This window comes from Penicillium argentinense, assembly GCF_028826775.1.
Source record: "Penicillium argentinense strain IBT 30761 chromosome Unknown utg000005l_segment0_segment0, whole genome shotgun sequence".
Classification (NCBI taxonomy): Eukaryota; Fungi; Ascomycota; class Eurotiomycetes; order Eurotiales; family Aspergillaceae; genus Penicillium; species Penicillium argentinense.
Window position 1 is genome coordinate 2,174,799 of NW_026622664.1, and position 25,658 is coordinate 2,200,456.

Below are 25,658 nucleotides of genomic sequence, written 5' to 3' on the forward strand. Positions count from 1 at the left end.
TCGTGAATCCATGTCCTTTGGTTTTCGGGTTGTGTTTTTTTCGTCCTCGATTCAGGGATGGCAACAGATTGTTGAGGTCCCTTGGATCCATGCCATGTATTTCAGTTAAGGGTTCTTGTTCGTCATTGTAATCGTATATAGCAGTCTGTATAAGTTACAAACCGTGAGTGGGTACGAGATGTGTATTACCTCGCAACCTGGCTACGCACACAAGTGTCCGGTATACTCCAAATCGCATCAGATGCGAATGCAATAAAAACACTGAAACCAATTAATCACTCTTTCTCCATATTCTCAGTGATCGTAGATCGAAGGTATCCTTCAAGTAGTGGATTTCGACACAAATGCGGGACTTGCAGTCTTTGCGCCTTGGCCCAGCCTTTCATCTCGACGCCCGCAATCATAGAATCCAAATCCTCAGAGTCTACAGTTCCAGCCTGTGAAAGTCGCTTCAGTGCAAACTGCCATTCAGCCCCGAGAAAATCAGCAACGCCGCTAGCAACCTACTCCGCCCAGCCGTGCAGCAGCCAGTGCTTCGAATTCCGAAAGACGGGCACAAACCACGATAACCAATGCCAACGAATGCCTCTGTTGAATAAGCCCTAGAAACTCCTCTGACAGCAAGACAGGCCATGTGAATAGGACCGGCCAGGTGAGAGGCTCGAGGACGGCCTCTGCGAAGAAAGTATATAGCTGCGCCAGCGCAGTGTAGCAGAGTTTTTGTTCCCAGTTCGGGATATCAAGATCCAAACTCTCGATCTCGAAAATAGAAGCGGGAGATAACCCGAAGAATATTCGGGTTTGTAAACTCAGATGGTGGGTTTGACGGAGAACATGCGCATCCAGGCGCTCAAAACCGGATCTGTAATAAGAGGACGATTCACAGACTGTAGATGGTAGAATCCACGAATAGCGACAATAAGCTCATAGATGCTATCGATGATATCCGGCGATTTGGTCTTGCCATGGCTCAGGGAAAGGGGAAATTCGAGACAGAGGATGACTTGAATCGCGGCAAAGTCAAGATACCCGTTGCGTTTTCAGGCGTGACTTCTGATACCGTCAAGCGGAATTCTTCTATTGATGCAGCTCGGCTTCCGCAGACAGTCTTAATATGGCGCTGTGAGTCATCGGGAAGAAGTTGCGCACTATGTAGAGAGGTAATGTCGTTGACGGAGTTCATGACGAATGGAAATGCCTTCGCATCCTCGATTGTGAGGCCAGTCCAGAGAGGACGGAATGCGGTGGGTCAGGTCTTTGAGGGTATTGGCTGTGTGGTCGAGGTAGTGATGTATATTTGCCGACATTTGAAAGGAAAGCTCTGGATTGAGACGGGATCGTGGCTGGGCACACGCTGCACGGAAAATATCTAGAAAGAATTCAATGTGGCTGTCCACGGTAAATACCGATGCATTGTGATAGGACGGTTTTCGGTTATTCATGACAGTATGGCCTTTCTCGCCGTTTGCACTTATGTTCTCGGGGGATTCCCCGTCCGTCTCTTTTGGCCAGGTACACTCGAGTTTATTGCGCTGACAGGCGACACATACTGGTTTTTGCTCATCACACTTCTTGCGATGGCGTCGACAACATAGGCAGCTCTTGCGAGAACGCACCCGTCGAGGACGCAGTTCAAAGGATCCTGGCGCCATTGCCATATTTTAGCTTTTTAGAATGTTGGTTGATGGGGAGATAGACGATGGCAAGCATTGTGGTATTTAAAGCGTTGACAGACCTGATGATGCCAGCGAAAGTACTTCGTACTGGAGAGAGATACCGACGAGGATAAAAAAAGAACATTCGAATTGAGGAATTCAAGGAGTCCACGGGACTCTGGCTGGCCCTGCTGGCGTCGGGGGCTGGTGTCGATCCTGCCAGCTTCGCGTTAGGCGGGATACTTTAATTCGGGAGTCAAGTTCTCACTCTTCCAGCTACAATGCCCCGGTCTTGTCCCGCACTGGGCCTGTCGCTCCCACGTACTGTGTACAAGTCGTGACTAGGCAACGCCGTCGGACTTGGTCGCTTCGTTGGTGACATCCGGCGCGGTGTGATGTCAGACTCTTCAGCTGTCCATATTACGTTCGACGAGTCAAATCGACAAGCGGACACAGCCACGCGCGAAGCTCGTTGCGATGGAGTGGGGATCGAATTACGAGGTGGGTTGGGGCTATTTGCGCAGTCTGGCAGTGGTTTGGTAGATCGCAAGTCAGATCGAGAAGGCGTTGGGAGGGCTCGGCGAAATCAAGCAATTCGAAGTGATTTTCGTCTTGGGACGGTAATTGACTAGTTCACCAGACTTTACCAGTCAGTTATTATTAGCGCGGGTTTTATCTTGCCACAAAAGCCAGGAACCCAGACCCGGTCGGATAGAGTAATAATCACAGGATCGCGTTGAGATGATCATTCCGAGTCAGTTCTCTCCTTTTTTAGAATCATTTTCCGCGTAAATAAACCTCCATAATTGAAGTCCGTAACCCAATTAAGTCATGTCAGATGGGATATATATAACGGTTGGGGCCAGGGCAGCTAACATAAACTACCATCAGACCCGTCAAGAGCAACTATAGAGACAAAACGATTTCAAAATCACGGCTCCTACCTGAAGACCACTTTATATTCTATTCTTATTATGCTGTCTCATTTAAAGTACTGGAAATATCATAATGAGGCGTACCATGTCCCACAATCAATCGTGTTGTCACGACAAAGCTTCTAATTGTTAGGCTACCTCGACGCTAGGCTGCCCATCGCCTTATCTAACCGCACTTCGCCGCTTACAGCTACAATGTATAGAAAATCTTACCAAGAGGTTTCAATGTCTGTGGTGGAAGTCGTGTTAGTCGGCCCGACGAGATCATTTCAAAAAAGGCTGATTTCTACAATCGTCTATAAACGTCATGGTATCCCAATCATCGTATTCAATCTATTTTCATATCATCATCAAGCAAGGTATCATTACAATCAAACTACCAATGCACCCCTCAGAACGGCTTCACAGTCCGCTGGAAACGGGGCGGCTGGCGCGTGAACTTCTCCGGCGTATCACGCGCACCCTCCTTCCAGTAATCGAACTCCATCCACGCATTCTCAGGCATCTGTGCCTCCGTCGCCTCCAAGAAGTCACCCAGATCAGGGCAGAGGGGGATCACACCAGTCTCCAGAACATACTGATCCCAGAGCTTGAGGAGAGTCTTGAGCTTCTCAGGCTCTTGGTCGGCCAGGTCGTGAATTTCGCCTGGGTCATTGACAAGGTTGTACAGCTGCCACTTCTCGGGGCCCTTTGGCTTGGGGATAAAGACGATCTTCCAGTCTGCGCAACGCAGGGCAGCTCGGCCGCAGGTCTCCCAGCCCTGAATGAAGTCCTTCGGGTGGATGCGCTCGGCTTCGCCGATGGCCCAGGGGTGGAAACTGCGGCCGCGCATGGAGACGACTTCACGGCCCTGGTAGTTTGGTGCCGGGTGCTTGATACCGGCCATGTCGAGGATGGAGGGGGCCAGGTCCATGACCGTCGCGAATTGATCCGTGATCCCACCGGCTGCCACATTGCTGGCCTTAATGTTGGTGTTCTTGGGGAATCGGCAGGTGAAGGGGACGCGGACGCCGCCCTCGGTGGTGTAGGCTTTGTACAGACGCGAGGGAGCAGTGGCGGCCTGCGCCCAGCGCGGACCATACCAAATGAAAGAGTTGCCGTTGCCCAGATTCTCCAGGCTGTTGTCGTAGTACTTTTGCAGGTGAGGCATCACGCCGTTCTGCACCATTGGGTAGGCTTCGTAGGCGGCGCCCTCGGCACCGTTGTCGGACATGAAGCAGACAAAGGTGTTATCCAGCTCGTCGATGGATCGCAGGTACTCGACGACCTTGCCGACGTTGTAATCAATGCACTCGACCATACCAGCGAACACCTCCATGGCCGTCGCAGACTTCTTCTTCTCATCAGGGGTGAACTCGTCCCAGGGCTTGACCTCTTCGGCGTTGACAGGGTGAGCCTCGACATCGTCACGAATCATACCCAGCTCCTTCAGGCGTTGCAGACGCTTCTGGCGCAGTACATCGGGACCCTCGTCATATACACCACGGTAGTGATCAATGTATTCGCGAGGGGCCTGCAGAGGCCAGTGAGGTGCTGTGAAGGGAAGGTATCCGAAGAAGGGCCGGTCACCCTTGCCGTCAGGTCCATCACTGCCTCCACTCTCCTTCCACTCTCGCAGGTAGTCGATCATTTTATCACCATATCCATCAGAGGAGTACCAGCCCTCAGGTAGCTTCCGTACATACTCGCCATCCTCCATGTGCAAAGCGATGTACGAGGCCTCAATGAAGGTGGGGATCTGGTCCTTGTCCCGCAGCTCGGGCTCGTAGGCATAGTGGTTGGAGCAGGCCGGCAGATGGGCGAAGGAGCGCACGAAACCGCGCTTATGGGGGGATCGTTCGGGGGTCAGACCAAGATGCCATTTGCCCGACATAATCGTATGATATCCGCCGTCTCGGAGCAACTCCGGGAGAGCGACCACCCGCTCGTTTAGGTACCCCTCATATCCGGGCATGCCACGCTGGGGCGCCGTGCTCATGGCAGAGCCCTTGGGGCCATTCTGCCCGGAGATGTTGGTCCATTCGATCAGGTTTCCGAGACCCGCGATGTGGTGGTCTGTACCGGTCATGATCATTGCCCTTGTGGGACTAGTCGAGAGAGTAATGATTAGCTTCGGATTTTGATCCAAATTGACGCCGCGCTCAAGAAAACTCACGAGCATGCTGCCGCAGCATGGAAGTCTGTAAACCGAAGGCCCTCCTTTGCAATCTGGTCGATGTTGGGGGTGCGAATTTCGCCGCCGAAACAGCCCACGTCGGAGAAGCCGAGATCGTCGGCGACGACAACGAGGAAATTGGGGCGCTTGGTCATGGTCGCGTTGGATGATACGAGTCGAGAGAGTTTAGTGGAAGTTCATACACGATCGTTGCAGAGGTCAGTGACTGGCGAGAGCGAGAGAGACAGCCAAGTCCGAGTAAAAAAAAAAAATGAGAGGCAGCCTGCATATGCAGTCTTATAGCACCGGAACAAGCCTAAAAAAGGCCAAGTCATCGCCTCTCCACAGGCACTCGGCATTAAGGCCAATCGGCCCCTGGCGTGCCCCTCGTTCCCTCGCCATTGCGGCGGCGCATTTCGTGCTCGGCTGCGGTCAATCGCCAGTCGGCCATCGGCTGGGAAAAGGAGAGAAGATCGCGTGTAATCGGCTGTTTTGTGACATGCGGGGGAAGCTTATCTCCCGCAATCTGGGCGGGTCACGTTGGTTCGGGGCCGTATTGATACGCCGCATCCACTTGGACTCCATTCGTACTATGTAGTATGGGGTGGACGACGGACTCCGTTCGGTGGTCATTTTGACGACGTCGCTACCATAGACAATGACATACATGGTCATTATTCAAGATAAATGCAATGTCGATCGTCGTTCCAGCGGTGTACTCTGTACAGCCGCGATCGTCAGGTGATCTGATTGCGTGCGCGTCGGCCGTCGGCAGTCCATGACATAAGACACGCCGATCCGGAGAAGCAGCAACCGGCCAGATGCAGCAACGCACACCCGACCCTAACTTGAGCTCTCACCGATCTTGTTCACTCCCTCGAGCTCCGATGCCTTCTTCTCCGCACCATGTCCGACCATGTAACTCCTATATCAAGCCCCCCAACCGCCCCGTCCTCTCCTGACTCCATTGTCGCTGCCGTGCGGTGTCGTCTGTCCAGCTGGTGGAACGAGTTCTACAATACCACATTGACCTCGTACTCCCAGCTCCCGCAACAGCCAGACCATATCCACGAGAACGAGTCGGATCTCGACCACGCCTCGCCCCAATTGCAGCTCCAAGACGACGAATATCAAGCGATGGAAGCCTTACGGCTCACCAAGGCCCGATGGCGCACCTACTGGCTGGCTACTGTGCTATGCTGCGGTGGAGCGCTGTTTGGATACGACTCGGGTGTCATTGGTATGGGATATCTCCTTTGGTTGCTGCCCATTGTGTCATTGGGTCACCAGCTAACGTTCTCAGGGGGCGTCCTCACCTTCTCATCCTTTCAGAACTCCTTTAATATCACTTCCGCTCAGGAGACACGGGTCAGCGCCATTGCCGTTGGAATCCAACAAGCAGGTGCTTTAGCGGGATGTTTCTTTATTTGGCCTATAACCAATCGGTACGGACGCAAGATAGCAATGATGGCCTGCTCCATCGTCTTTTGCATCGGTGTCGTTCTGGAAGTAATCGATACACACTCGCTACCAGCCTTCTATGTCGGCCGTGTCATCTGCGGGCTCGGGGTTGGTGGTTCAGCGACCGTTATTCCGATCTACATGTCCGAGATGAGCCCCAAGGAGATTCGTGGTCAACTCGGTTCCTGCTACCAGCTCACCTACACTATTGGCATTTTGGTTTCGTACTGGATTGACTATGCTGTCAAGGCGATGCCGAGCACTGCAAGACAGTGGCAGTTGCCTATCGGTCTGCAACTTGTTCCCGGTGTGCTGATGGGACTGGGCATGTTCTCATTGGATGAGAGTGTGCGCTGGCTCCTGGCACACGGGAAAACGGCCGAGGCATGGCGCAGTCTTGTTTGGATCCGGGCAGGCGATGGCCTTGCTGTCAATGAAGAATTCGGCGAGATGTGTCGTGGTCTGGAAGAAGAGCGCCATGCCACGGCTGGGTTCCGTCTGCGCGAGCTCTTGGAGGGCCCGAATCTGCATCGTCTGTTTATTGGTGGTGGTCTCTTCCTGGCGCAGCAGTCGACGGGTTCGACTGCGTTAGCCTACTTCGGCCCGCAGTTCTTCTCCTTGCTCGTTGGACCGGGCGATAAGAATCTCCTGTTGACCGGCGTCTTCGGTGCGATCAAGGTCGTCGCTTGTTTGATTTTTGTCATTTTCATGTCCGATCGCTTTGGACGGCGCCCTGTGCTGACTGTCGGTGCGGCATTCATGGCCATTTGCATGCTCGCAACTGCCGGTGTTGTCAAGAACTATCCACCGGAAAACGGAGTCGTTTCTTCCGCAGGTATCGCCACCGTGGCCCTGATTTACCTCGACATCATCGCGTACAATTTCAGTTGGGGTCCACTCCCCTGGCCATGCGCAAGTGAGATCTTCCCGTCGCGTATCCGCGAGCCAGGCGTGGCATTCGGTGTCGGCTCGCAGTGGCTCTTCAACTTTGTGTGGAGCTTCTCCACACCGTATATCATGTCCGGAATTGGATGGGGCACCTTCCTCCTGTTCGGAGTGCTTGATGTTGTCATTGTGGCGTTCACCTACTTCTGCCTCAAGGAAACGGCCGGGAAGACGCTCGAGGAGATCAACGAGATGTTTGACGGGGTGGACCCGGATGCTGAGCATGGCTGGAAAGGCGATACCTTCAATGAGGTGGAAATCCCGAACGGGGACGAGAATCGACAGTACTTGGACCGTACAGAGACGTATGATACGGCCAAAACTGATCTGTCGAAACAGCGCCCTACGCATGTCGAGTCAACCGCGGGCCGGGCTTGATTGCGTGAGCGGTAACTAGTATTTCCTTGTATATGCAGCGATTTAGATTGTATACCACTATACCTCATAGACAACATGATGTCTGGCAGATAGATGCCATTTTTCTATCTTAACTACTGGCGCGTTTATTGATAGCGCTCTGCCTGAGGCATACCGAGTAGAAGTCAGAAATCCTGATTCCGACTACCAAAACTAGACCACAGCCCCTGAAGATATTCCTCCGTCCAGTCCCGACTATTATCTGGGGCTTCTGCTTCTTTTCCCAAAGCTGAGAGTGCAGGAAGGAAAGGTACATCTAGAAACCGGGTATATGCTCTAAAACGATATTTATAACGCACACCTTTGGAGAGTTGGCCGTTGAGATGTGGGTCAGTGGCGGGTGAGCGGGGAGGTCTTCAGTGGGACGTGGATATTTTAAAGCTTAGTATAGCTAGCTGCCTGAGGCTTACCGAGTCATAAACTTGGGTGGCAACCTGACTGAGGGTCTACTTGAGAATCTACTTCCCTACTGATAGAATGAAGGATCCAAAGTAAGCACTTGAAAAACTAGGGTGGAAAATGTGCTTGCAGTTCCTTCCAAACTGGTTATGTGTGGGCATGAATGCATTGTGTCATTCACGGAACAAGATACGGGGATTCCTGTCCAAAGTAGAAACAAATATCCTCCAAGCCAGTACAGCCTTCCTAATGATGAACGGTAACATATTCAAGCATGGAAGCAAAGAGCAGGAAAGGACAGGTCAGGCACAGCATGAATTGAAACCTGCTGCATTGCCTAAAAGACACACCAACTCCAGACACCCTCCGGCTGAAATACAGAAGCAGACAAAATCGGCACAAGTTTTTGTTTTGAGAAAAAGGAAAGATCCATCAATCCATCAACGCCGCATCCGACAGACCTGCTGCCCCCGTGCCCTGAAGAAAATCGCCACCAATGAAATTGTAGAGAACACCCTTTGGGATTTTGGTCGCCGAGGAGAATCGGTTGATCTTTATCAATCAAGGAACATTGATGAGGTCTTCAAAAGAATCCTCTGTCGAAAATGCGTACGACGATTCTGAAGCCAAGGTGGCCTCGGAGCTCCGGCGCATCTGCTGCTCAAAGGCTTCCGTTGCAGCCGCATCTAGTTGCATGGGATCGTCAAAACCAAAGGACATAGCCGAAGCGCCCGGGGCCGAAATCGAGAACGAGGTCGATGTTGGCATCGCTGCAATCGGAGTGGGAGGGCCGTCTGATGACGAGGTGGGAATATTCTCGACCAGATCGGCAGAAGGCTCAATCGGCGCTGAAGGCTGGCCATCGGTATCGGTGATCCTTTTCACCATTTGAGCCAGATGCAGCTTGATGGGTTCGTCGCCACACTGTGCATGTTTCAGAACCTCGTTCTTAAGGCTGAGGATCTCGGAGCGCAGACTGGCAATCTCCGCGTTCAGCCGTTCCTTTTTCTCGGACTGCTCCTTGTACCGAAACTCCAATTGTTGTGTATGCTCTTTCTTCTTCTGTCGACACTTGCTGGCAGCCAGGCGATTGCGTTCGAGGAACTTGGCCCGCTTTGCTCGTTCCTGCTGCGGGCTCTCGTCGAGTTCCGGGCTGAGGCTGGTGGCAGCTGTCTTGTACTCGCGGGCTCGACGTCGTCGACCGGCCGTTTCGATTTCGAAACCGGAGCACTCGCGTGCGTGTTGATCGTCGTACGGCGGAGGCGTTGGCTGGCCGTTGCGGACCTGGGCGTTTTTGAGATCTCGTTCCAGCGCCGAGCCGGCGAATGCAGCGGGATCTGCTTTGGCATCCCAGCCAGTGCCCATGGTCGGTGAGACAGGGCTGATCGCCCAGAGTTGATCTTCGTCAGGGATCGAGAGGCTTAGAAATTCACCGGCGAAGGCGTTGGGTGCAGCGAACGATGAAGGCCCGACGGGGGGAAGGCCGGAGGGAATCGGAGGGATGTTGAGGTTTCCGGTAGACATCTTTTCGAATATTTCTTTATCTGAGGAAAGTTCCAGGCGGGTGTCGCAAGGTAAGCGCCGCTGCTCGATCCGTGATGGCGGTTGCTGTTTTGGTCGTCGGAGGAGTTCTTTACGGCCGCGGACTGCTGTTGTTGCGCTGGGAGCGAATGAAGCGAATGGTCCAGGCACCCACTTCAGACATGCACCGGCCGCAACACCGAGTCTCGGGCGTCAAGACTGGCAGCTAGGACAGAGGTGTGGGAGCAGTTGGAGGGCTCAGGTGTTCGAGAACCACGGGAGCCACGCCGGCCGGTGCCTGAAGAAGAGGCCCAGGTGTTGGTCGACCGGTTGCAGCCACGGTCGGACAGGACTTCCAGCGGTCTAGCAGATCCGAGCGAATGCCGTGGCAGAGGTGAGAGTGGGACAGACCAGGATGGCAGCAGCAAGGTGGCAGAGCGATGCTCGAACGGGGGACAAACGCAGTGCCATGGTCTGCCCTGGCACAATGAACTCTCCGCAGTCTTTGACATCACCCCTCTTCGCGACTAGTGTAGCTCCCCCGGCCAGGGCAGGGTTGTTTGGACTTTGACCCAGAGTGGGAGGTACTACAATTGAATTCATTCAGGGAAGAATAGTTCCATTCGGGATCTTAGGCCGCCCAATCGCAGCTGGGTCGGGAGTGGGTACTTGCCAGTGTTTATGACAGCAGAGTACAGACACAAGGTTGAGTAACTATACATCGTGAACAAACAACACCCACACACAGTACGAGAGGAGAGTGCTAAAACATACATAGACATCCACAGAGCACGCCGGAAGTAATTCTCGTTCCTGTTCATCAACTCTGTCTTCCACAAACACCACAAAAACGCCCAAGTATCATCCTCCAACCTTCAACGTCCCATCATTCGAGTTTGACCACCGTAGCCCACCCTCGCAATTGGCGATTCACAGAGCGCCAATTGTCAATCAGCAGTTGCGCCACCCGTTCATCGGCAACCTCTCGCTCTTCATCCGTCATGTCAGCCAGGCCGCGGTCTTGTCGAGAAACTCCCAACAGCATCGGTCCAAATACCCGCGCGAACCCGCCCGACTTGTCCAGGCTCGCCACTGTCCGGAGCGCAGTCCCGGGATCGGGCTCTTCGGGCAAGGCGGGCTCGTCCATCTGTTGTAGTAAGCTGGTCAACAGGCCAAAGATGGCGCAGATCAGGGCTCGTTCCATCTCGCTGGTCAGAGCGATGATGGCGAGCGTGATGAGCTGAACTCGCTGGGTGTTGGGCAGCGCGGCAAGATAGATATCCTTGAGAATCCGGTAGAGACGGGGAGAGCCGAGAATGCCGAAAGGCAGGCCGGTCAAAATAACTCGCAGTGTCCACCCCACGCTCAGCGTGTGGGCATTGTCCGCTTCGCCCTCCCACTGCGGCATGGCGATCGTCCGCAAAGTCATCGAGATATGGGACGCTTCCTTCTCGGCATCCAGCACTTGGGAGGCAAAATAGTCGTACAGGCGGTGGACCTCCTTGACGTCGCCCGGCTCCACGAAAAGACCATTAACGTTAGCCCCTGCAGGAACCCGGGATCAGCAATGAACATGACGTAGGGGGAGGGGACGGGGGAAGGGGATGCACAAACCATATTTCCGCAGATATACGGCCATCGCCACAATACATGCCGGCAGCTGGAGTGGTGCAGGAAGGATGCCAGATCCCCAGACCAAATAGCTGTGTCCACCCAAACGAGCGATATGCTCGAGAGACTTCCCTTTCAAGGTGCTCATGGGGCTGGGACGTCGAGTAAGATTGGCAAAGGTCTTCGTGCGCCGCAGCTTGGAAACGGGCGTCTGGAAGGAAGAGGATGTATCAAGATCCAGGTTAGACTGCACTGGGCGAACTCGGCGGGTCAGTCGGAGTCGTCGTCGCGAATTGCTCTCTACATCGGTAGCTCTACCTCTTGTTTCTTCGGCTGCAAGAATTGATTAGCTCCAGCTCAAGAAAAGCAGACGGATACACTTACATTCAAAGTTCGAAGTTTCCTCAGCCGTGATGCTAAGAGGGAGGTTCAGCTGACCCGCAAGGTAGTTGAACCCCTCAACCGCCTTATTTGGATCAAGCCGGGTCGACGAAACAGAGCCAGTGGTGGCTGCAGAAGGAGTTCGATGACCTGATACCTGGCGCGAGCTGCGAGCACTGGGAACTTTGGAAGATCTCGGCGGTGCGATCTCGAACGCGTCGTTTTCTTGAACACTCTCAGCTGGTCTCTTGCCCTTGGAGCTCCTTGATGAGTGCGAATGCTTCGAAGACGCACATGCAACCTGTGCTATACTGACCTCTGCTGTCTTGCTATCGGAAAACGGATCGGATGCTTCTGCAAAATGTCTTGTCTCGCTAGAACACTGCGCCAATACCGTCGCAAACCAGTCAGCGGGCAATTCAATGTCCATGGGTGGATGACGGATGGTGGTCAGTGATGTTTCCTTTGAGTTGTGAGATTCAGCCGTCTGGGCACTAACATTTCGTTGCTGGTTCCCAGTCGGTTCGGCTGGGGATGGGTTGTGTGAGAGAGGAGGATCTCTCTGAGCGAGATCAGTTGTTGTCGTCACCTCTGCTCCTACTTCCTTGCCTGTAACCTGAAGTTCCGAGGGCGCTGGAGACTCCGTGTCTTGTGCCTCCTCTGAACCATCAGTTGGCTCATGAGACTTGCTGCGCCGAAAACGTGCCATGATCTCCTTGAAGCGTTTCGAACGGTTGGGCCGAGAAACACTAGAGGCGGCGCTTCTGCTACCGGGCCCTGTATGCTCCCCATGTTGCGTGCTATCGTTGTCTGATTGTATCTCCTCTGTAATAGCCCGAGCCTCGGTCACAGATGCCGCTTTAGACAGGTTAACTGCCTCGGGTAATTCTGAAACGACGTCATCTGGTTGGTTCAACGGTGTCAGAGACCCGGTGCGACGCAGGCGAGACAAGGTGTTACGAGATCGCGGGGGTGGGTCGGCCGACTTGGAAGGTCGAAAGATATTTCGAAGAGAGGGTGGCATTTTGCTGCATATCCTAAGAGGCGTCAACAAGGCATGCAAATTGGGGGTATCGAAGAAAAGTGGTGGAGGGAAGAGAGAGACGCGTCCTTGGCAGCGGAGGAGTGTTGATGACCTGCTCCCAGGGAAGGTACCACACACGGAAAGTGCACTCTACTCTCGCCGCCGGCTTCACTGAGAGAGAACATCGAAGAGTCAAACTTACAGTCTGGGTGACAGATATCAATACAGAGGACACTGAAAGCTGAAGGAAATCTATTTCTGCCAAAATCCAACGGTTGCGCCTCGGCCGAATTCGAGCACATAAGAACATCGTATTACCTTTGTACATTCATCAAGCCCGGATGTGAAAAACGAGGAGATCCATCTGTCAATCGCACCCCCAAGTCATATCCCGAAAACAACAACAAAAGATACGAGGAGGTAAGTAATCAAACGCCAATTATATGCAAGTAAAGAGGTACTGTATGTATAGGGTCGAGGGTGACATCAACTCAAACCCATTCATGCTTCGTCAATTTCTCCCTCAAGGAGAATATAGTGGAGAATGTCACTTAAGGTGATGACTCCCTTGAGCTTGAAGTGTTCATCCACAACCACCAAGCGGTGGACGCGAGACTTGCGGATAGTGTCGAAAATGGTATCCAGTCCGTCATTCGGCGAACAAGTATAGATACCCGGGAATTCCTAAAAAATGCGTCAGTATCTTAAGTGTCATAACCATTGATTCCTGATCCATGTCATACCGGCGAACGTTTCTTGAGCACCTCGCCTACCGTCAAGCCCAGATCATCGTAAACACCACCCCGAATCAGGGCAATGACATCGACAGACTCGAAAACATTATACACAACACCTAAAGAAAGGTCATCAGAGTTGTCTCGTAAAAGTCGGGAGAACCGGATCTGGAAACATACCCTCAGAATTCAAGATCGGCACACTGGATATACTGCGCTCAACCAGGATATGAATCACGTCGATAACAGGGGTATCCATCGACGCCGTCGCAATATTTTCATATGTCCCAAGGAGGAGCTCTCCCAGCGGGCGGCGCAATTTCTGAGTATCACTGACATTCACGGCGACGAATTTCAGGATGCGATACTGCGTAATAACACTAAGCACATGGGACCGATCAGTCTGGCTGTCGTTGGTAACAAGAGGGATACGGCGCGCGCGTGATTCGAGCATGCGTCGGCAGGCTTCGTAGAGGGGGCGTTCAGGGTCGATGGAGACGGTCTCAGGCGGCGCGACTCCCAATGCCTTTTCGACTTCTGTACATAGCCGGTCCGGGTTAACATGTCTCCATGGAGGATGGAGGATGGGGCAGAGGAACGCGGGAGGGACACAACGCACCCCGGAGACTATCTAGCCGGAATTGGTCAATCTGGTCCAGCGCGGCCGGGTTCTGGAAATAGTATTGGATAACGTTAATGTAGTCGGACGTGGTAAGAAGACCTGCAAACTTGGAGGCCTTGGAGTCCCACAACGGGGCTGAAACGATGCCTGTACTTCCCGATAGCATTCCCAGTCAGCCAATGTCCCTTATTTCCTCGTGGTGCTTTGTTTCGTGGGACCGATTGCGGGGGAGGGAGCGCAGCAAGCGACTTGCCATTTTGGATGAGAATATTCAAGCTCTCCTTCACGGAGAGGGAGGTGTCAAAGATGATGAGTCGGAAGCTCAGAGGGAGGACATCGTAGCTGGTGCGGACCTTCAGGAAGTTGCGAATGGCACGCTGTTTGACGCCGCGTTAGTCAAGATCTGGATGCGAGCTGGTCACCCGCAACGAACGGGGGCGAGGTTTGCAATTCCGGGACCCCGTTCGATCACACAGCCCCGTTGGCCCCCCCTTGCCCCGATTTGTGTCTCGTCCCGTCAGATCCTTATTAAAGGCGTGTCGGGGGGTTGGGGGAGCAAGTCGGCTCCCTTTCCTCGATTCTCGAGGTTGGAGGGGCCGAGCAAAAGCAATGGCGGGGCGGGAGGGCCGATCGAGGAGGGCAAAAAAAAAAGAAAGGCGCAAACTTACCAGGCCTTGTCGCTCTTCCCGATCGATTGGTCTCTCGGAGTGGGAGGTCATTGGAGGGCGAAGGTACGAGGATGGCTGCACGAAAGGCGCGTGACCGAGAGAGGTGAAGGTCCCGGAGAGGTGAGGCCGGGTGTCCGCCTTCGTCATGAGTGCAAGTGGGGGTTGGGTGGAGTGCTGGGGGAAGGAGGGAATCGTCGGAGCATTTGGTATCGAATCTACGAGCTGGGCCTCCGTTTTCTTTTGCAGCCCTCCTACGCGTGCATCATGGGGCAATGCGAGGCACAGAAAAGAGAAATGCGCCCTCGTCTTCCCCCGCCCGGTCCATGCTATTTTGTGCCTCAGGCACCATCGCCCAATGCAGGAAATCCCGAAGTATCTAGTTTTACAGAGAACCGAAAGGAGAAGATGGAGAGATGGTGGAAACGCGCTTTATTTTACGGAATCCCAAAAAGTATGGCATACATTCATTTGGCACCCAAACTATGAACCTTTGCTCTCAAAACGCCATTAATTATATGCTACGCGCTAAATTCAAGGTATCATTGCGCCACAGAACAAGAAGTCCTCTCCGAATCGACTCCGACAGAGCACCCAGAAATCCCAGAAAAGACAGGAAAATCAGAAAAAGCAAAGAAGCGCACATCGTAAATACCATAGTGCGGAGACATTGGCAAGAACCGAAAGCAGGTCCCTATTATGGGTGCCCGTGAAGCTTGAATCTATAGATGCATGTCCGATCCCCACCCCAGTTCTCCTTGACCCGGAAAACGACCTTATCAACGCGAACCGTCGGGACGTCGATGACAGTGGCGAGAGGGAATGTCTGTATATAGTCCGGGTCGTGGATGTTGTAGTACATACGCCCAATCCGATAGTAATTCGGTCCGAGTAGGCTATCGTTCGAGTACTCGTCTGTTCCTTCCCAGGGGTTGGACAGCTTGAGGGCACTGAGGATAACCTCGTCCAGCGACTTCGAGCCGGGCAAGTTGAAGTTTCCGAGACCTTTCTCTTGCGACGAAGGTGGATCGGTGGATTGGCGGCGGTTTTTTCCACGTCCCCAGGGCGATCTCCAGGAAAAAGAGTCAGACGCGCTGGGAGCGAAATCATTCTCTGCTTCCACAATAACAAATCGAGCCCAGACTTCGACCACTTTTGGTGCCGAAAGAGGGTCCAGAGTAGCTGCCACGGGGATGTGCTCGATGACAACCTCTTCGGGTACGATGCCACGGCCGAGAAAAACGGATAGTTGGGTCTCTCCGACACTGCACCAGCAATCTCCGGCCTCATCCCAGGGGAGAAGTGCCGACAAACTGGAATGAGGGTTTTTTATAGGAGGCGGCAAGGCACCAGATGGTGAGAAGATCTTCCACATGTTCCACCAGCCCTTGAGCTGATTCCAGTCCGGCAGTGGGGCTGTAGCATGGCCGTAATCAGCTGTGGGCGAGGTTTGGTCGGGGTCAATCAAAGCACCATGAGCCGGAGACAGGAAATTGATCCGGGGAGTCAGCTCCTGCAAAGGATAGTTCGGCATGGGGACATTGGTAGGTCCGAGGATGTACGACCGCTCCTCCCGGGCAGATTTTAGTTCGGCAGTCAGCGAGGAAAGGTGTAGGTCCATTTGCGATACCCGTCCTTGAAGGGCACGAAATTCAGCGTTCGATGTGTTTGACGGATGCGGTGAATTGTCACCAAATAATGACGAGCCATCGAAGTTGAGGAGACCGACTTGATATGCAAAGACAAGAAGCAGGGGGAGGAGAAAGAGGAAGACAGTTTTGGCCCAGGAAGCGGGATCCGAGAAGACTTTGAAAAATCCACTTGCATAGTTTCCAAGAATGTCAGGTGATTGTGTGAGCCATCGAGCCCTGTTAGTCTGTGCTTCTGGAACCAGACGATTCAAGTCGGGCACGGGTTCATTCGAGGATACCTCTGAAGGAGGCTCGGACTGGAAACGTGACGGTAGCACTGTCCTCGCTTCCGCTGACCAAGATTGATCGGCGAGGTTTTCGTACTCCGACTCAGGCGCCTGCTCCGAGCCTGACTCATCCTCTTCCATAATAGTCGAGTGAATCTGAACCCCAGAAGGCCGACGAGGGGCTTTGGAGAGGTTGGTTCCGTGGTCACTGGGTCTTGTTCGCTGCAGTCCATCGTCATGAATTCCGCGCTCCAACTCGAATGAAAGCTCGGAGGCATTGTCAACAGAGCTAAAACGACTTGACATGGACGTGTTGTCAAGATTGTCCTCGTCCGGGAACATGTAATTCCCTAGTCTTCGTAGTGGTGCAGGATACATCGGAGAATTTGTGATCAAGGACATAATGCTGTTTTTTCTTGCGGGCGGTGGCATGTCAGGGCTCGAGTCAGTAGAGACTTCTCGCTGGATTGGTGGCGTCGGGGTCCTGTCCGACTGCGTTTCTCGCACGGGCGACTGGGTGGCCTCACGGAGCGATTGAAGAAGTTGGTCTTGGTCGGGCGTCGGCTCTCGTTTAACACGCCGCGTAGTAGGAGCTAAAGCAGGCAGGTCGAAATTTGTTGTCGCTTTGCTTAAGCCTGTTCGCTGTTCGCTGAAATCGAGTCCGGTCTCGATCCTTTGAGCAACACCACGGATACTTTGTATCGGCTCCTGTTCTACCCGTTTCGGCAGAGCTGTTGGTCCTGTCGCGCCATAATTGTGTGATGTTCCAACTGCGACAGGGGGTAGGATAGGATTATGCCCGATCTCAAGCAATGTCTGGGACTGCCGCGGTGGATGTGACTCTCCCTCGGATGGGCCACCTCGGCGCGGTGAAGTGCGTCTTGGCATGCTACACCTATTTCTTTCAGCATCGAAACAAATTATCGCGTGGGTAAGAAACTCGACAAGTGAAATGAAACAGATGAAACAACAACGAAACGAAGCAGACAACAAACCATCCCCCAATATGCCGATGGTTAGGGTAGGAGGGTACCTGCATATGGGATGGATCTCGAATATTGGAGTAGTGGGCTTTTGGAGATTTTGGATTGATCATGGAAGCGATATGAAGACACAGTTACACAAACACTTGATACAAATGATGGAAAAGGTCTTGCAGGCCGGACAAAAACAGAAAGATAAAGAAACATGACTTACGATGGCAGTTATAGAATGGTGAACACTTGAGACAGGTCGATCTCCAAGACCAGATTCTTCACGATCAAGTCTCGACGCCGTCACTCTTATGACGCAGAGGATAGTCAATCCCACCTTGTCCACGCGTGGATCTGGAAAGTGGCGATGGTGGGGAGGTATAGCCGGCAGGGATTGCGCAGGCACTCAGGGCGTCGCGGACAAGGGCGCCGCAGGATCCCCGGGGATTAAGTAGAGCAAAGCTGCACAGGGTGACTCGGACTCGCGAATTCGATGCCGTGCACCTGGAATCCGATCACGCGCGGCGTTGCTGGTTATGTCGATCGCGACCCCGGACTTTCTGAAGAGTCAAGACGCGCAGTCGCGCGACGGAACGTGACTGCGGCGGCGGCAGGGGTGGAGCCGCGAGCTAAAGGACGATCGTCTCAGAGAGCCCGCCGAAATGCGATTGTGAAACCAGTGTCTTCGGTGTCGCAGACGGGATGGGAAAATCTGGGGAGGAATGGATTTTGAAAGAAGTGAAGAACAAATGGGGTACTGATTAGGTGAGGAAGCGACTCGGCCAGCCGGGTCAATGGTTGGGTTGTCTTTGTCGCCGTCTTCTTTTGACACGCTCTTTGTACTTCTACACTAGTGTACTTCGACTATTCTTTAAATAAAATTTTCTGTCTACAAACAGTACCGATGCCATTTCAAATTGGCTTTCGCGTCTGGTCCTCCTACGAGAATCTAGGCTGCAAAATTCGCCAAAGAATGAATTTGAATTGAAAGGCGCGATGCTACTTTACGTACAGAACTAGCATAGCAATTGATATCATGGTCCTGCCATTCCAGAAGCGCCGGATCGCTGCACCAGCTTTAGACATGGGTGTAGTACTATACAACGCAAGGAAGAAGGCATAGGAGGAGGGAGGAGCCCCGGCCAAAAGAGAGTATTAGACGGGGAGTATGTGAGAGAAGGAGAACTATACAGCTAGGAGGTCGGCGTTTTAGCAGGTCCAAGCGGCCATCGTGCCGTCTTTACGACCCTCGACAAGGTAACCATCCTTGAGTCGCACACGCTCGACGGTTGCCGGGGAGGGCCCCTGGTCGTCGTCGTCGATACCAACACCAGGGCCGCAGTCCCAGTGATGGGCGTCGGCCTTGTCGTAGACTTTAACGACGTTTTCGCCCGCAGCGGCAACAATGCGCTTAGCGTCAAACATCATACTGGTGATGGGTCGGTCATAGGCGTAGGCATCGAAAATAGAACCCATACGCAGATCCCAAATCTGTGAAAATGTTAGGAATAGTTTCGAAAACACCACGTCTTTCAATCAAAGAAAAAGCTTACCCGAATACTGCGGTCGAGACTGCCCGTCACCACATGCTGATCATCGAATTGCAGACATGTAACAGGGCCAGTATGTCCAACGAGACTCCGGTGGACTTGGCCACTACGAAGATCCCAAAGGCGAATCATACCATCAGCTGTACCGCACGCCAGTGCCGCGTCGAAGCATTGAATGGCACCAACAAAGTCGGCAGAGGCGTCTGGAAGACGGCCAGATGGGCGCCAATTCCCTTCGCCCGTCATCGTCGAAGACGCCTGGGCAGCCGCCCACATCACATCCAATGTTTGGACGCAGCGTCCCTTGACCAAATCCCATTGACGCAAGGTCTTGTCTGCGGAACCGGAGATGAGGGTGTTGCCCTTGAAGTGAAGGGCAGTCACCTCGTCGACGTGTGCATCGAGTGTGAAGACATGGCAGTCCTCCAAATTCGAGGACGGAGGCACAGGGGAGAAGTGCGTCTCGGCATCTTCAGTATCGCGCTCATGCTTGTTCAGTCGGTTGTCTCGAGTCGCGGGCCGAGCACGGCTCAAGTCCCATAGCCGAACAGACGCATCCATGGATCCAGTGGCAACAATGTTGTCTTCCACCTGCAAGCATCGGACGGAGGCGTTGTGGCCTTCCAACAATCCCGAGCATCGGCCAACATTCATGTCCCAGACCCGCACAGTATCATCTAAAGCGGCACTGATCATGGTACCAAATGGATAGTCAAAGTCAATCGCAGTGACCATGTCGGTGTGAGCTTCAATCTCTTTGATCAGGGAGCCTGGTGCGAAATGCTCGTGGAGAATCGGCATCGATCGTTTGCCTAGAGCATATGGTCAGTCTCTTGTCGGTCCGCAATCAATTAGCCAGGGTTCATACGTATGGAGCGATGTCGCAAGCTTCTGGGTGATGGTGTTGGGATCTTCTCATAGATCGATTCCGACATGAACGACGCATCCATGGCTGGGTCACCTGAGGATGCAATGGAATCATCCTGGACTTCTGAGGAATCGGAGGTTTCGGCTGCGACAGAAGCATCTGGCGTTTCTTCTTCTGCTTCTGCTTCTTCTTCTTCTTGCAGGTCGTCAAGCTTGTTATCAAGTTCCGTAACTGTATTGTACCTCCCAGGTTAGAGACGCATCCCATAGTCGACATGCAGAAGTATGATACCCACGTTCGTGTTCTAATGACGCCTCGTCCATTTCTAGGCCAGCCAACCGATCCAAGACAATCTGTCGCATTTTGTGTAAGTTGGCAATTTTGTTGTCGATCTCGTGAATCTCGGCGCTGCACATGTTCTTGCGGACGCCCATGGTCTCGAGTCGGCGATTGAGCACCCTTCGCTCTTCCTTCAGCGCACCCGGGCCAGTTGTCAAAAGCCCGCCTTTCTCACTGTCCTTGAGCAGCTTGCCTCCCTTAGAGGTGCGCCTTCGGTGTTTCTTATGTGCATGATGGTCTTCGGGGAGCGAGGCCTGGAAACCTTGGAATAGGGAGTAGGAGCTGGTGTCTTCGGGGAGGTTATCGAGGAGGTCGTCTGGGAGCGATGAAACGGCACGCGACTGGATTTCCGCTGTTGACAGCTTCGACCTGACCAAGTCGGTCGGAGTTGTCTGGGTCAAAGTGAAGACCTTGCGCTGGGCTGTCGGCCGGCGCAGCTCACGGTGGATGTCCGTCAGAGCATTATGATAGTGACTGCCGTGGCCCTGTTCGCCGGGTCCCATTAGATGTCCTGCGGTCGTCGTGACTTTTCGCCCGAATGCTTCGATATGCCGAGTCTATTTTCCAGGGAGTCTCTTGCGTTAGTTTGGCTGCATTGTTGGAGGGGCATCTGCTCGCGAGCGCAAAAAAGAAAAAACGCTTACCGTGAGGCCGGTGCCCAGCAGGCCGTCGCCCTCGACAATATCGGACAAACCGGACGGCGAATCATCACGGCGGTGGTTGTTCTCCATAGCCGGAGATATTCTTGGGGCTCAACCAAGCATGCGCGTTGGGAAAAGGTGGGAGATCGGAGGTTGCAGGAGAGATTGTCGTCACGCGCAGGCTTACCGCGTTCCCCGGCTGTGGCTTCGCCCGCCCAGTCACCCTTCGCAACCTCCCAGGCCCAAAACCAGCCTGCGACCGGTCAGTTGCAGCCTTCCTGCAGCCGTCTCAGACTAGCGATCTGGCTGCAAGGCATCCCCTGCTGGTGTCTCTTCTACTTGGTGGTACGGCCACTCCTGCCTATTCCATATGCTGGCCTCGGTACTGGGTCGGTACCGAGTACCCAGCATATACCCAACAGCTACGGTACTATAACAGGCACGAGTTCCTTAATATGAGCTGTATGGTTATATTTGCATGGCATAAGCAACAATTCGACTTAGCTGTGAAAAGCGACCAGCAAGACCCTGTTCCTTGTAGCCAGCCCCCTTAGCAAGACATCCAGCATAAATAGAGGCTCGCCTTCCGGCCAGAAAAACTGTCGATCCCGACTTCGGCAGCTCCGATAGTCCTTCACCTCACCACTTCACTCGTCATGGACACAGCAATTGATCTGTCTGATGCCTCCAAGGCACTGGACCTCGCCAATATCCGTTTCCAGCTGATGTGAGCCCTTGCAACCCCCTCCAACCCTCCACCACCTTACAAGGCCTCGCGTCGCAAATATGGCACCCCGCGGCCCCGCCATGAACAAAACACACACGCGAGAAGCGTCACCAAACAGGGTGGCAGTCGCGCCGCAATGTTAAAAACGGTTGCTGACATCGCAGGCCTCCAGTCGGCTTGAGGACACCATTACCTTTCACTTCATCGAGCGAGTCCAGTTCCCGCTCAACAAGACCATTTATGTCCCCGGCGGCGTGAAGATCCCCAACAGCGAACTCAGTCTCATGGATTACTTGCTCCGTGAGCAGGAACGAATCCAATCGCGCGTGCGCCGCTTCCAGTCCCCCGACGAGTATCCTTTCTTCCCCGACGTGCTGGAGGAACCGATCCTGCAGCCGTTGCAGTACCCTCGCATCTTGCACGACAACGACGTGAACGTCAACGATATCATCAAGGAACGGTACATCACTGAGGTTCTTCCTGCTGTGTGCCCGCAATTTGGACGTGAAGACCGCGGTGAGGCCCAGGAGAACTACGGCTCTGCGGCTACGTGTGACGTTTCCTGTCTGCAGGCGCTCTCGCGTCGCATCCACTTTGGCAAATTTGTGGCGGAGTCCAAGTTCCAGAAGGACCCGGAGACTTTTGTTCGCTTGATCAAGGCTGAGGACCGAGCTGGTATCGATGCGGCCATTACCGATTCCAAGGTTGAACAGAAGGTGCTGGAGCGCTTGGGTCTGAAGGCCAAGACTTATGGTACCGATCCTGCTTTCCCGGATGAGAAGGGCCAGAAGATCAATGTAGATGCTGTGGTTGCCATGTACAAGGTACGTGATACACTGAAAGCCTTCAACTTGCTAGTGGCCATTACTAATTTGATTACACTCTAGGAATGTGTGATTCCTCTTACGAAGGTGGTCGAAGTTGAATACCTTATGCAGCGCCTGAAGGGTACCCAATGGGAGTAGAAAGGGACGTTATGGTCATGAAGTTATGAACTTTGGTTCTTTGGATGGTCTCTATGGAATCATGCCTCTGGCACTCATGGTCGGAGGGAACTATAGAAGCCAATTAAAAAGTACAACATGAATCAACATAGAAAATATTTCGTAAATGGGACATGAAGTGAAATGACTACCTAGGTATATCATTTGTCTGCTCTTGATGTTCGGGCTTAGGACAAGTACTCGCCCACGGCCTTGACGGCGGTCTCGAATTTAGGCCCGTCGATAAGGATCAAGCTACCGTTGGTCTTAATACCATGTTCCTGGAAGGCCCGCTTGGAATCGGAATGGCCTTCGTCATGCTCGTGCGTGTACTCAAGGGTTCCAGAGCACAGAGCATGACGCTGCAGAACCTCATCCTCGGGGTGGAAAAAGTACCGCTGGGTCTCGAGGGCGCCCTTCTTTGACTTCTTCTGCGGCCGCGACTCCTCCATATCGAGCTTCGACTCCACCTCTTCGTATCCCTTCGAAATAATCAGGTAGTGGGTGAAGCTGTAAGGCTCCTTGTCCTGGATGGCCCAGGCCATCTCTTCCAGAAGCATGTTATACATCGGCGGGACAATTTGACCAGGCATGTTGATCACACGCTCGGTCAGAATCAGGCCAATAGGCGGCACGGGTTGCTGGGACAGAAGGTCCTTGAGGAGGGCGAGAGAGGGGTTGGCGGCGGATTTGGTCTTCATGTATTGAATCAGGTCCTTGATCACGGGTTTGTCCTGTACCGAAGCTCGTCAGCCCTGTTTAGCTTGTCCCAATGCGCATTCGAATATACCTTGTGCTCCTGCAGGTTGATAACCGACAAGAAAGCATACGGGTCCGACTCGTTTCCATCCGTCTTAACCGTCGAGCCCAACGTGGGCTGCGACAAAATCAAGTCGGCCAGTGCGGACAGGTCGAAGATCTGGGCGTCAATGTCGAACAATTGTCGGAGCAGGTTCTTGAGACCGTGGAAATCGACGGCGGGCTGCGGGTCAAACCATTCGAAGTCGACATTGACCATGTCAACGTCCTTTGTAGACTGTTAGATGGTGTCCGGCGCAGAGCTGTCGAAGGTGGGGTGGATGCTCACGTCGTCTGAGTCGTCCTCGCCCTGGGCATTGGCGCCGCCCATGGGCACATCGCCGAGATCTTGCTTGCGCTTTCCCATGGTGTTCTAATTTTGTGGTATTTGGAGAGAAGTCGAAGTTGGAGACGGCGTGAGGTCACTCCACCCCTTAGCCAGGGCGTCTGCGAACTTTTTCCTTATCGGTTATCGGCCGCCTGAGGCGTCGGGCCGCCAACCAACAAAGGATGTTGAAGGGCAACGCCAGGAACAGTTCGAGTCGTGCACCGAATGATATTCGCTAGATAATCTTATTCAATCTATGTTACCATAGGAGGCTTGTACATGGCATTGGCTCTAAATTTTTATTAATCCCAAGGTTGGGAGTTCTGTTGATGCTCGGAGGTCTTGGCTAAAATATATCGTGATGGACCCCTCAAAACAATTACAGAACCAAGTACACTAATATAGTGCGACCCTGGATTTGGATCCACACTGGTGCACTAACAATGCTATGAAAAAACACCAATGACCCCGGCGATATTTGTATACCAGAAAAAGTGCACCTCGTGAATAATGAGGAATACATTCCACGCTCCGAGCTATGCTATATGCTATCTAAACATCGTACTCCACCTGCTCAACAGTGGGCACCTTATTCAACTTGACATCAAAGAACTGCGAAACCAGCTGCACGCAATCCCAAATAACCTGGACCTCCTCCTTCGGCAGACCCAGACGTCTCGTTCCACGAATATGCCAGTGAGTCTCATTCGGCAAGTTCTGGCTCATAATCCCAGGCAGCACAACCAGCTGGGTATCCACGTCGTCCAGAACCTGGCGATCGGACAGAAACAGGCCATAAGTAATCTCCTCAGACAGCCAGGAGAAATCCTTATGGGCACTAAACAAGTTCAATGTCCCGCTGGTATTGCGCGAGTACAGTTTCTGCATCCACTCTGCGCCGCGATCGTGGTTGGCTTGATCGCACTGCCACCCTTCACGAGTGAACGTGTAATCCTTGTCCTCGTCGCGCTCGACCTTGCTGATCGATAGAATCGCCTCGATGGGCTTGCACACTCCCACAATCGGCACCGACTTGATGAGTGCTTCGCGCAGACGGCGGACCAGCGCCTGCCGCGCGGCGGGGGTGGCATAAGCCGCCTGCGAACAGATATGTTGGTACAGCATGTCGGCGCGCTCGGGGTCCGGGCTAGCGGCCAGCGTGGACGTCGCAAGGATATACCATTTATCGCTGCCCAGCGAGGTGGACTGGAATCGCTTCTCGAGCTCGGTGAAGAGCTGCTGGAAGCGGGGTTGCACGTCCGGAGTGGTTGCGGGGGCTGCAGAAGAGCTCATGGTGCGGCGGGTGCTTGGCTGCAGGGGTGTTAGGGGGAATTGGGAGGTGGTCGGGCTGGGACGCGTGATTAGATATCGATCTTAGCCAAGGTCGAATTGAGGTTGAAGAGAAGATGGCGGCGGGATTGGATGGCGCTCACAGCTGCGAAGTGCAGAAACGAATCCGATGGCCAGAGTGGGTCGCGGTGACCAGGGCGATTCTGTGCAGCATTGAGGCCAGATGGGAGGGCCCGGGCCTCAATGCCGGAGGGAGCATGTCGGACGAAGCTTCAGCTAAGCGTGTACGGAATTCTAGAAGAAATTGGCCAGGATTGCACGCCCCCGAGCTGCGCCTAGACCGGAAGCGGTATGCTGATATCGTCCGCGGCCGGCGGGCCGCTTGAGCCGCAGTCATCGACAAGTATACAATTGCCTACGCAGGAGTATAAGGTTGAGCTGGCCATATCACCGATGAAGCCATTTGTAGCTGCATAGTCAACTGATAAAACGGAGAAAAGAAAAAACAGTCAAATCAGTCACATAGCTAGAATATTCTGCAATGCGTTTGTTCAGAGCGTGGTGGAGTCTGCGGTGGAGCGCGAGCGTAAATCGACGCCGTGGCCGTGCATCATCGATGTCACCGCACCACCCTGGACACGCTGCCTTGGTCGAGCTCCCTGAATCGATGTAAGCCCGCAAAGCGAACTGGTACGGCACCAGCACCGCACGCGATCG

At 53.5% G+C, this 25,658-nt stretch overlaps 11 protein-coding genes across 11 annotated transcripts; 2 read left to right on the forward strand and 9 right to left on the reverse strand.

Annotated features, from left to right (window-relative positions):
• Window positions 1–275: 275 nt before the first annotated feature.
• N7532_005604 (uncharacterized protein) lies at window positions 276–1,183 on the reverse strand (the record flags this gene model as incomplete). The annotated part of the gene is made up of 3 exons (XM_056618098.1): window positions 276–437; window positions 508–887; window positions 1,030–1,183. 3 exons carry the CDS (start codon window positions 1,181–1,183, stop codon window positions 276–278), a joined length of 696 nt encoding a protein of 231 aa, XP_056474257.1.
• A 1,798-nt stretch (window positions 1,184–2,981) lies between these two features.
• N7532_005605 (arylsulfatase) lies at window positions 2,982–4,900 on the reverse strand (the record flags this gene model as incomplete). Its single annotated transcript, XM_056618099.1, has 2 exons — window positions 2,982–4,677; window positions 4,746–4,900. 2 exons carry the CDS (start codon window positions 4,898–4,900, stop codon window positions 2,982–2,984), a joined length of 1,851 nt encoding a protein of 616 aa, XP_056474258.1.
• Window positions 4,901–5,651: 751 nt separating this feature from the next.
• N7532_005606 (sugar porter family MFS transporter) lies at window positions 5,652–7,529 on the forward strand (the record flags this gene model as incomplete). The annotated part of the gene is made up of 1 exon (XM_056618100.1): window positions 5,652–7,529. The coding sequence occupies one exon, from the start codon at window positions 5,652–5,654 to the stop codon at window positions 7,527–7,529; it is 1,878 nt and encodes a 625-aa protein (XP_056474259.1).
• Window positions 7,530–8,528: 999 nt separating this feature from the next.
• Window positions 8,529–9,491, reverse strand: atfB (bZIP transcription factor atfB; the record flags this gene model as incomplete). The annotated part of the gene is made up of 1 exon (XM_056618101.1): window positions 8,529–9,491. One exon carries the CDS (start codon window positions 9,489–9,491, stop codon window positions 8,529–8,531), a length of 963 nt encoding a protein of 320 aa, XP_056474260.1.
• Window positions 9,492–10,374: 883 nt separating this feature from the next.
• N7532_005608 (uncharacterized protein) lies at window positions 10,375–12,504 on the reverse strand (the record flags this gene model as incomplete). The annotated part of the gene is made up of 3 exons (XM_056618102.1): window positions 10,375–11,033; window positions 11,103–11,432; window positions 11,484–12,504. 3 exons carry the CDS (start codon window positions 12,502–12,504, stop codon window positions 10,375–10,377), a joined length of 2,010 nt encoding a protein of 669 aa, XP_056474261.1.
• Window positions 12,505–13,005: 501 nt separating this feature from the next.
• Window positions 13,006–14,675, reverse strand: snf4 (AMP-activated serine/threonine-protein kinase regulatory subunit SNF4; the record flags this gene model as incomplete). Its single annotated transcript, XM_056618103.1, has 6 exons — window positions 13,006–13,188; window positions 13,248–13,357; window positions 13,419–13,775; window positions 13,858–13,909; window positions 13,968–14,237; window positions 14,529–14,675. The coding sequence occupies 6 exons, from the start codon at window positions 14,673–14,675 to the stop codon at window positions 13,006–13,008; spliced, it is 1,119 nt and encodes a 372-aa protein (XP_056474262.1).
• A 547-nt stretch (window positions 14,676–15,222) lies between these two features.
• Window positions 15,223–17,331, reverse strand: N7532_005610 (uncharacterized protein; the record flags this gene model as incomplete). The annotated part of the gene is made up of 1 exon (XM_056618104.1): window positions 15,223–17,331. The coding sequence occupies one exon, from the start codon at window positions 17,329–17,331 to the stop codon at window positions 15,223–15,225; it is 2,109 nt and encodes a 702-aa protein (XP_056474263.1).
• Window positions 17,332–18,626: 1,295 nt separating this feature from the next.
• On the reverse strand, window positions 18,627–20,905 carry mdv1 (uncharacterized protein; the record flags this gene model as incomplete). Its single annotated transcript, XM_056618105.1, has 5 exons — window positions 18,627–18,908; window positions 18,971–19,779; window positions 19,836–20,066; window positions 20,131–20,731; window positions 20,819–20,905. The coding sequence occupies 5 exons, from the start codon at window positions 20,903–20,905 to the stop codon at window positions 18,627–18,629; spliced, it is 2,010 nt and encodes a 669-aa protein (XP_056474264.1).
• Window positions 20,906–21,471: 566 nt separating this feature from the next.
• Window positions 21,472–22,507, forward strand: N7532_005612 (chorismate mutase ARO7; the record flags this gene model as incomplete). The annotated part of the gene is made up of 3 exons (XM_056618106.1): window positions 21,472–21,542; window positions 21,715–22,366; window positions 22,430–22,507. The coding sequence occupies 3 exons, from the start codon at window positions 21,472–21,474 to the stop codon at window positions 22,505–22,507; spliced, it is 801 nt and encodes a 266-aa protein (XP_056474265.1).
• A 206-nt stretch (window positions 22,508–22,713) lies between these two features.
• N7532_005613 (protein-transporting protein BCP1) lies at window positions 22,714–23,690 on the reverse strand (the record flags this gene model as incomplete). The annotated part of the gene is made up of 3 exons (XM_056618107.1): window positions 22,714–23,259; window positions 23,316–23,561; window positions 23,613–23,690. The coding sequence occupies 3 exons, from the start codon at window positions 23,688–23,690 to the stop codon at window positions 22,714–22,716; spliced, it is 870 nt and encodes a 289-aa protein (XP_056474266.1).
• Window positions 23,691–24,203: 513 nt separating this feature from the next.
• Window positions 24,204–24,944, reverse strand: N7532_005614 (uncharacterized protein; the record flags this gene model as incomplete). The annotated part of the gene is made up of 1 exon (XM_056618108.1): window positions 24,204–24,944. The coding sequence occupies one exon, from the start codon at window positions 24,942–24,944 to the stop codon at window positions 24,204–24,206; it is 741 nt and encodes a 246-aa protein (XP_056474267.1).
• Window positions 24,945–25,658: the final 714 nt, after the last annotated feature.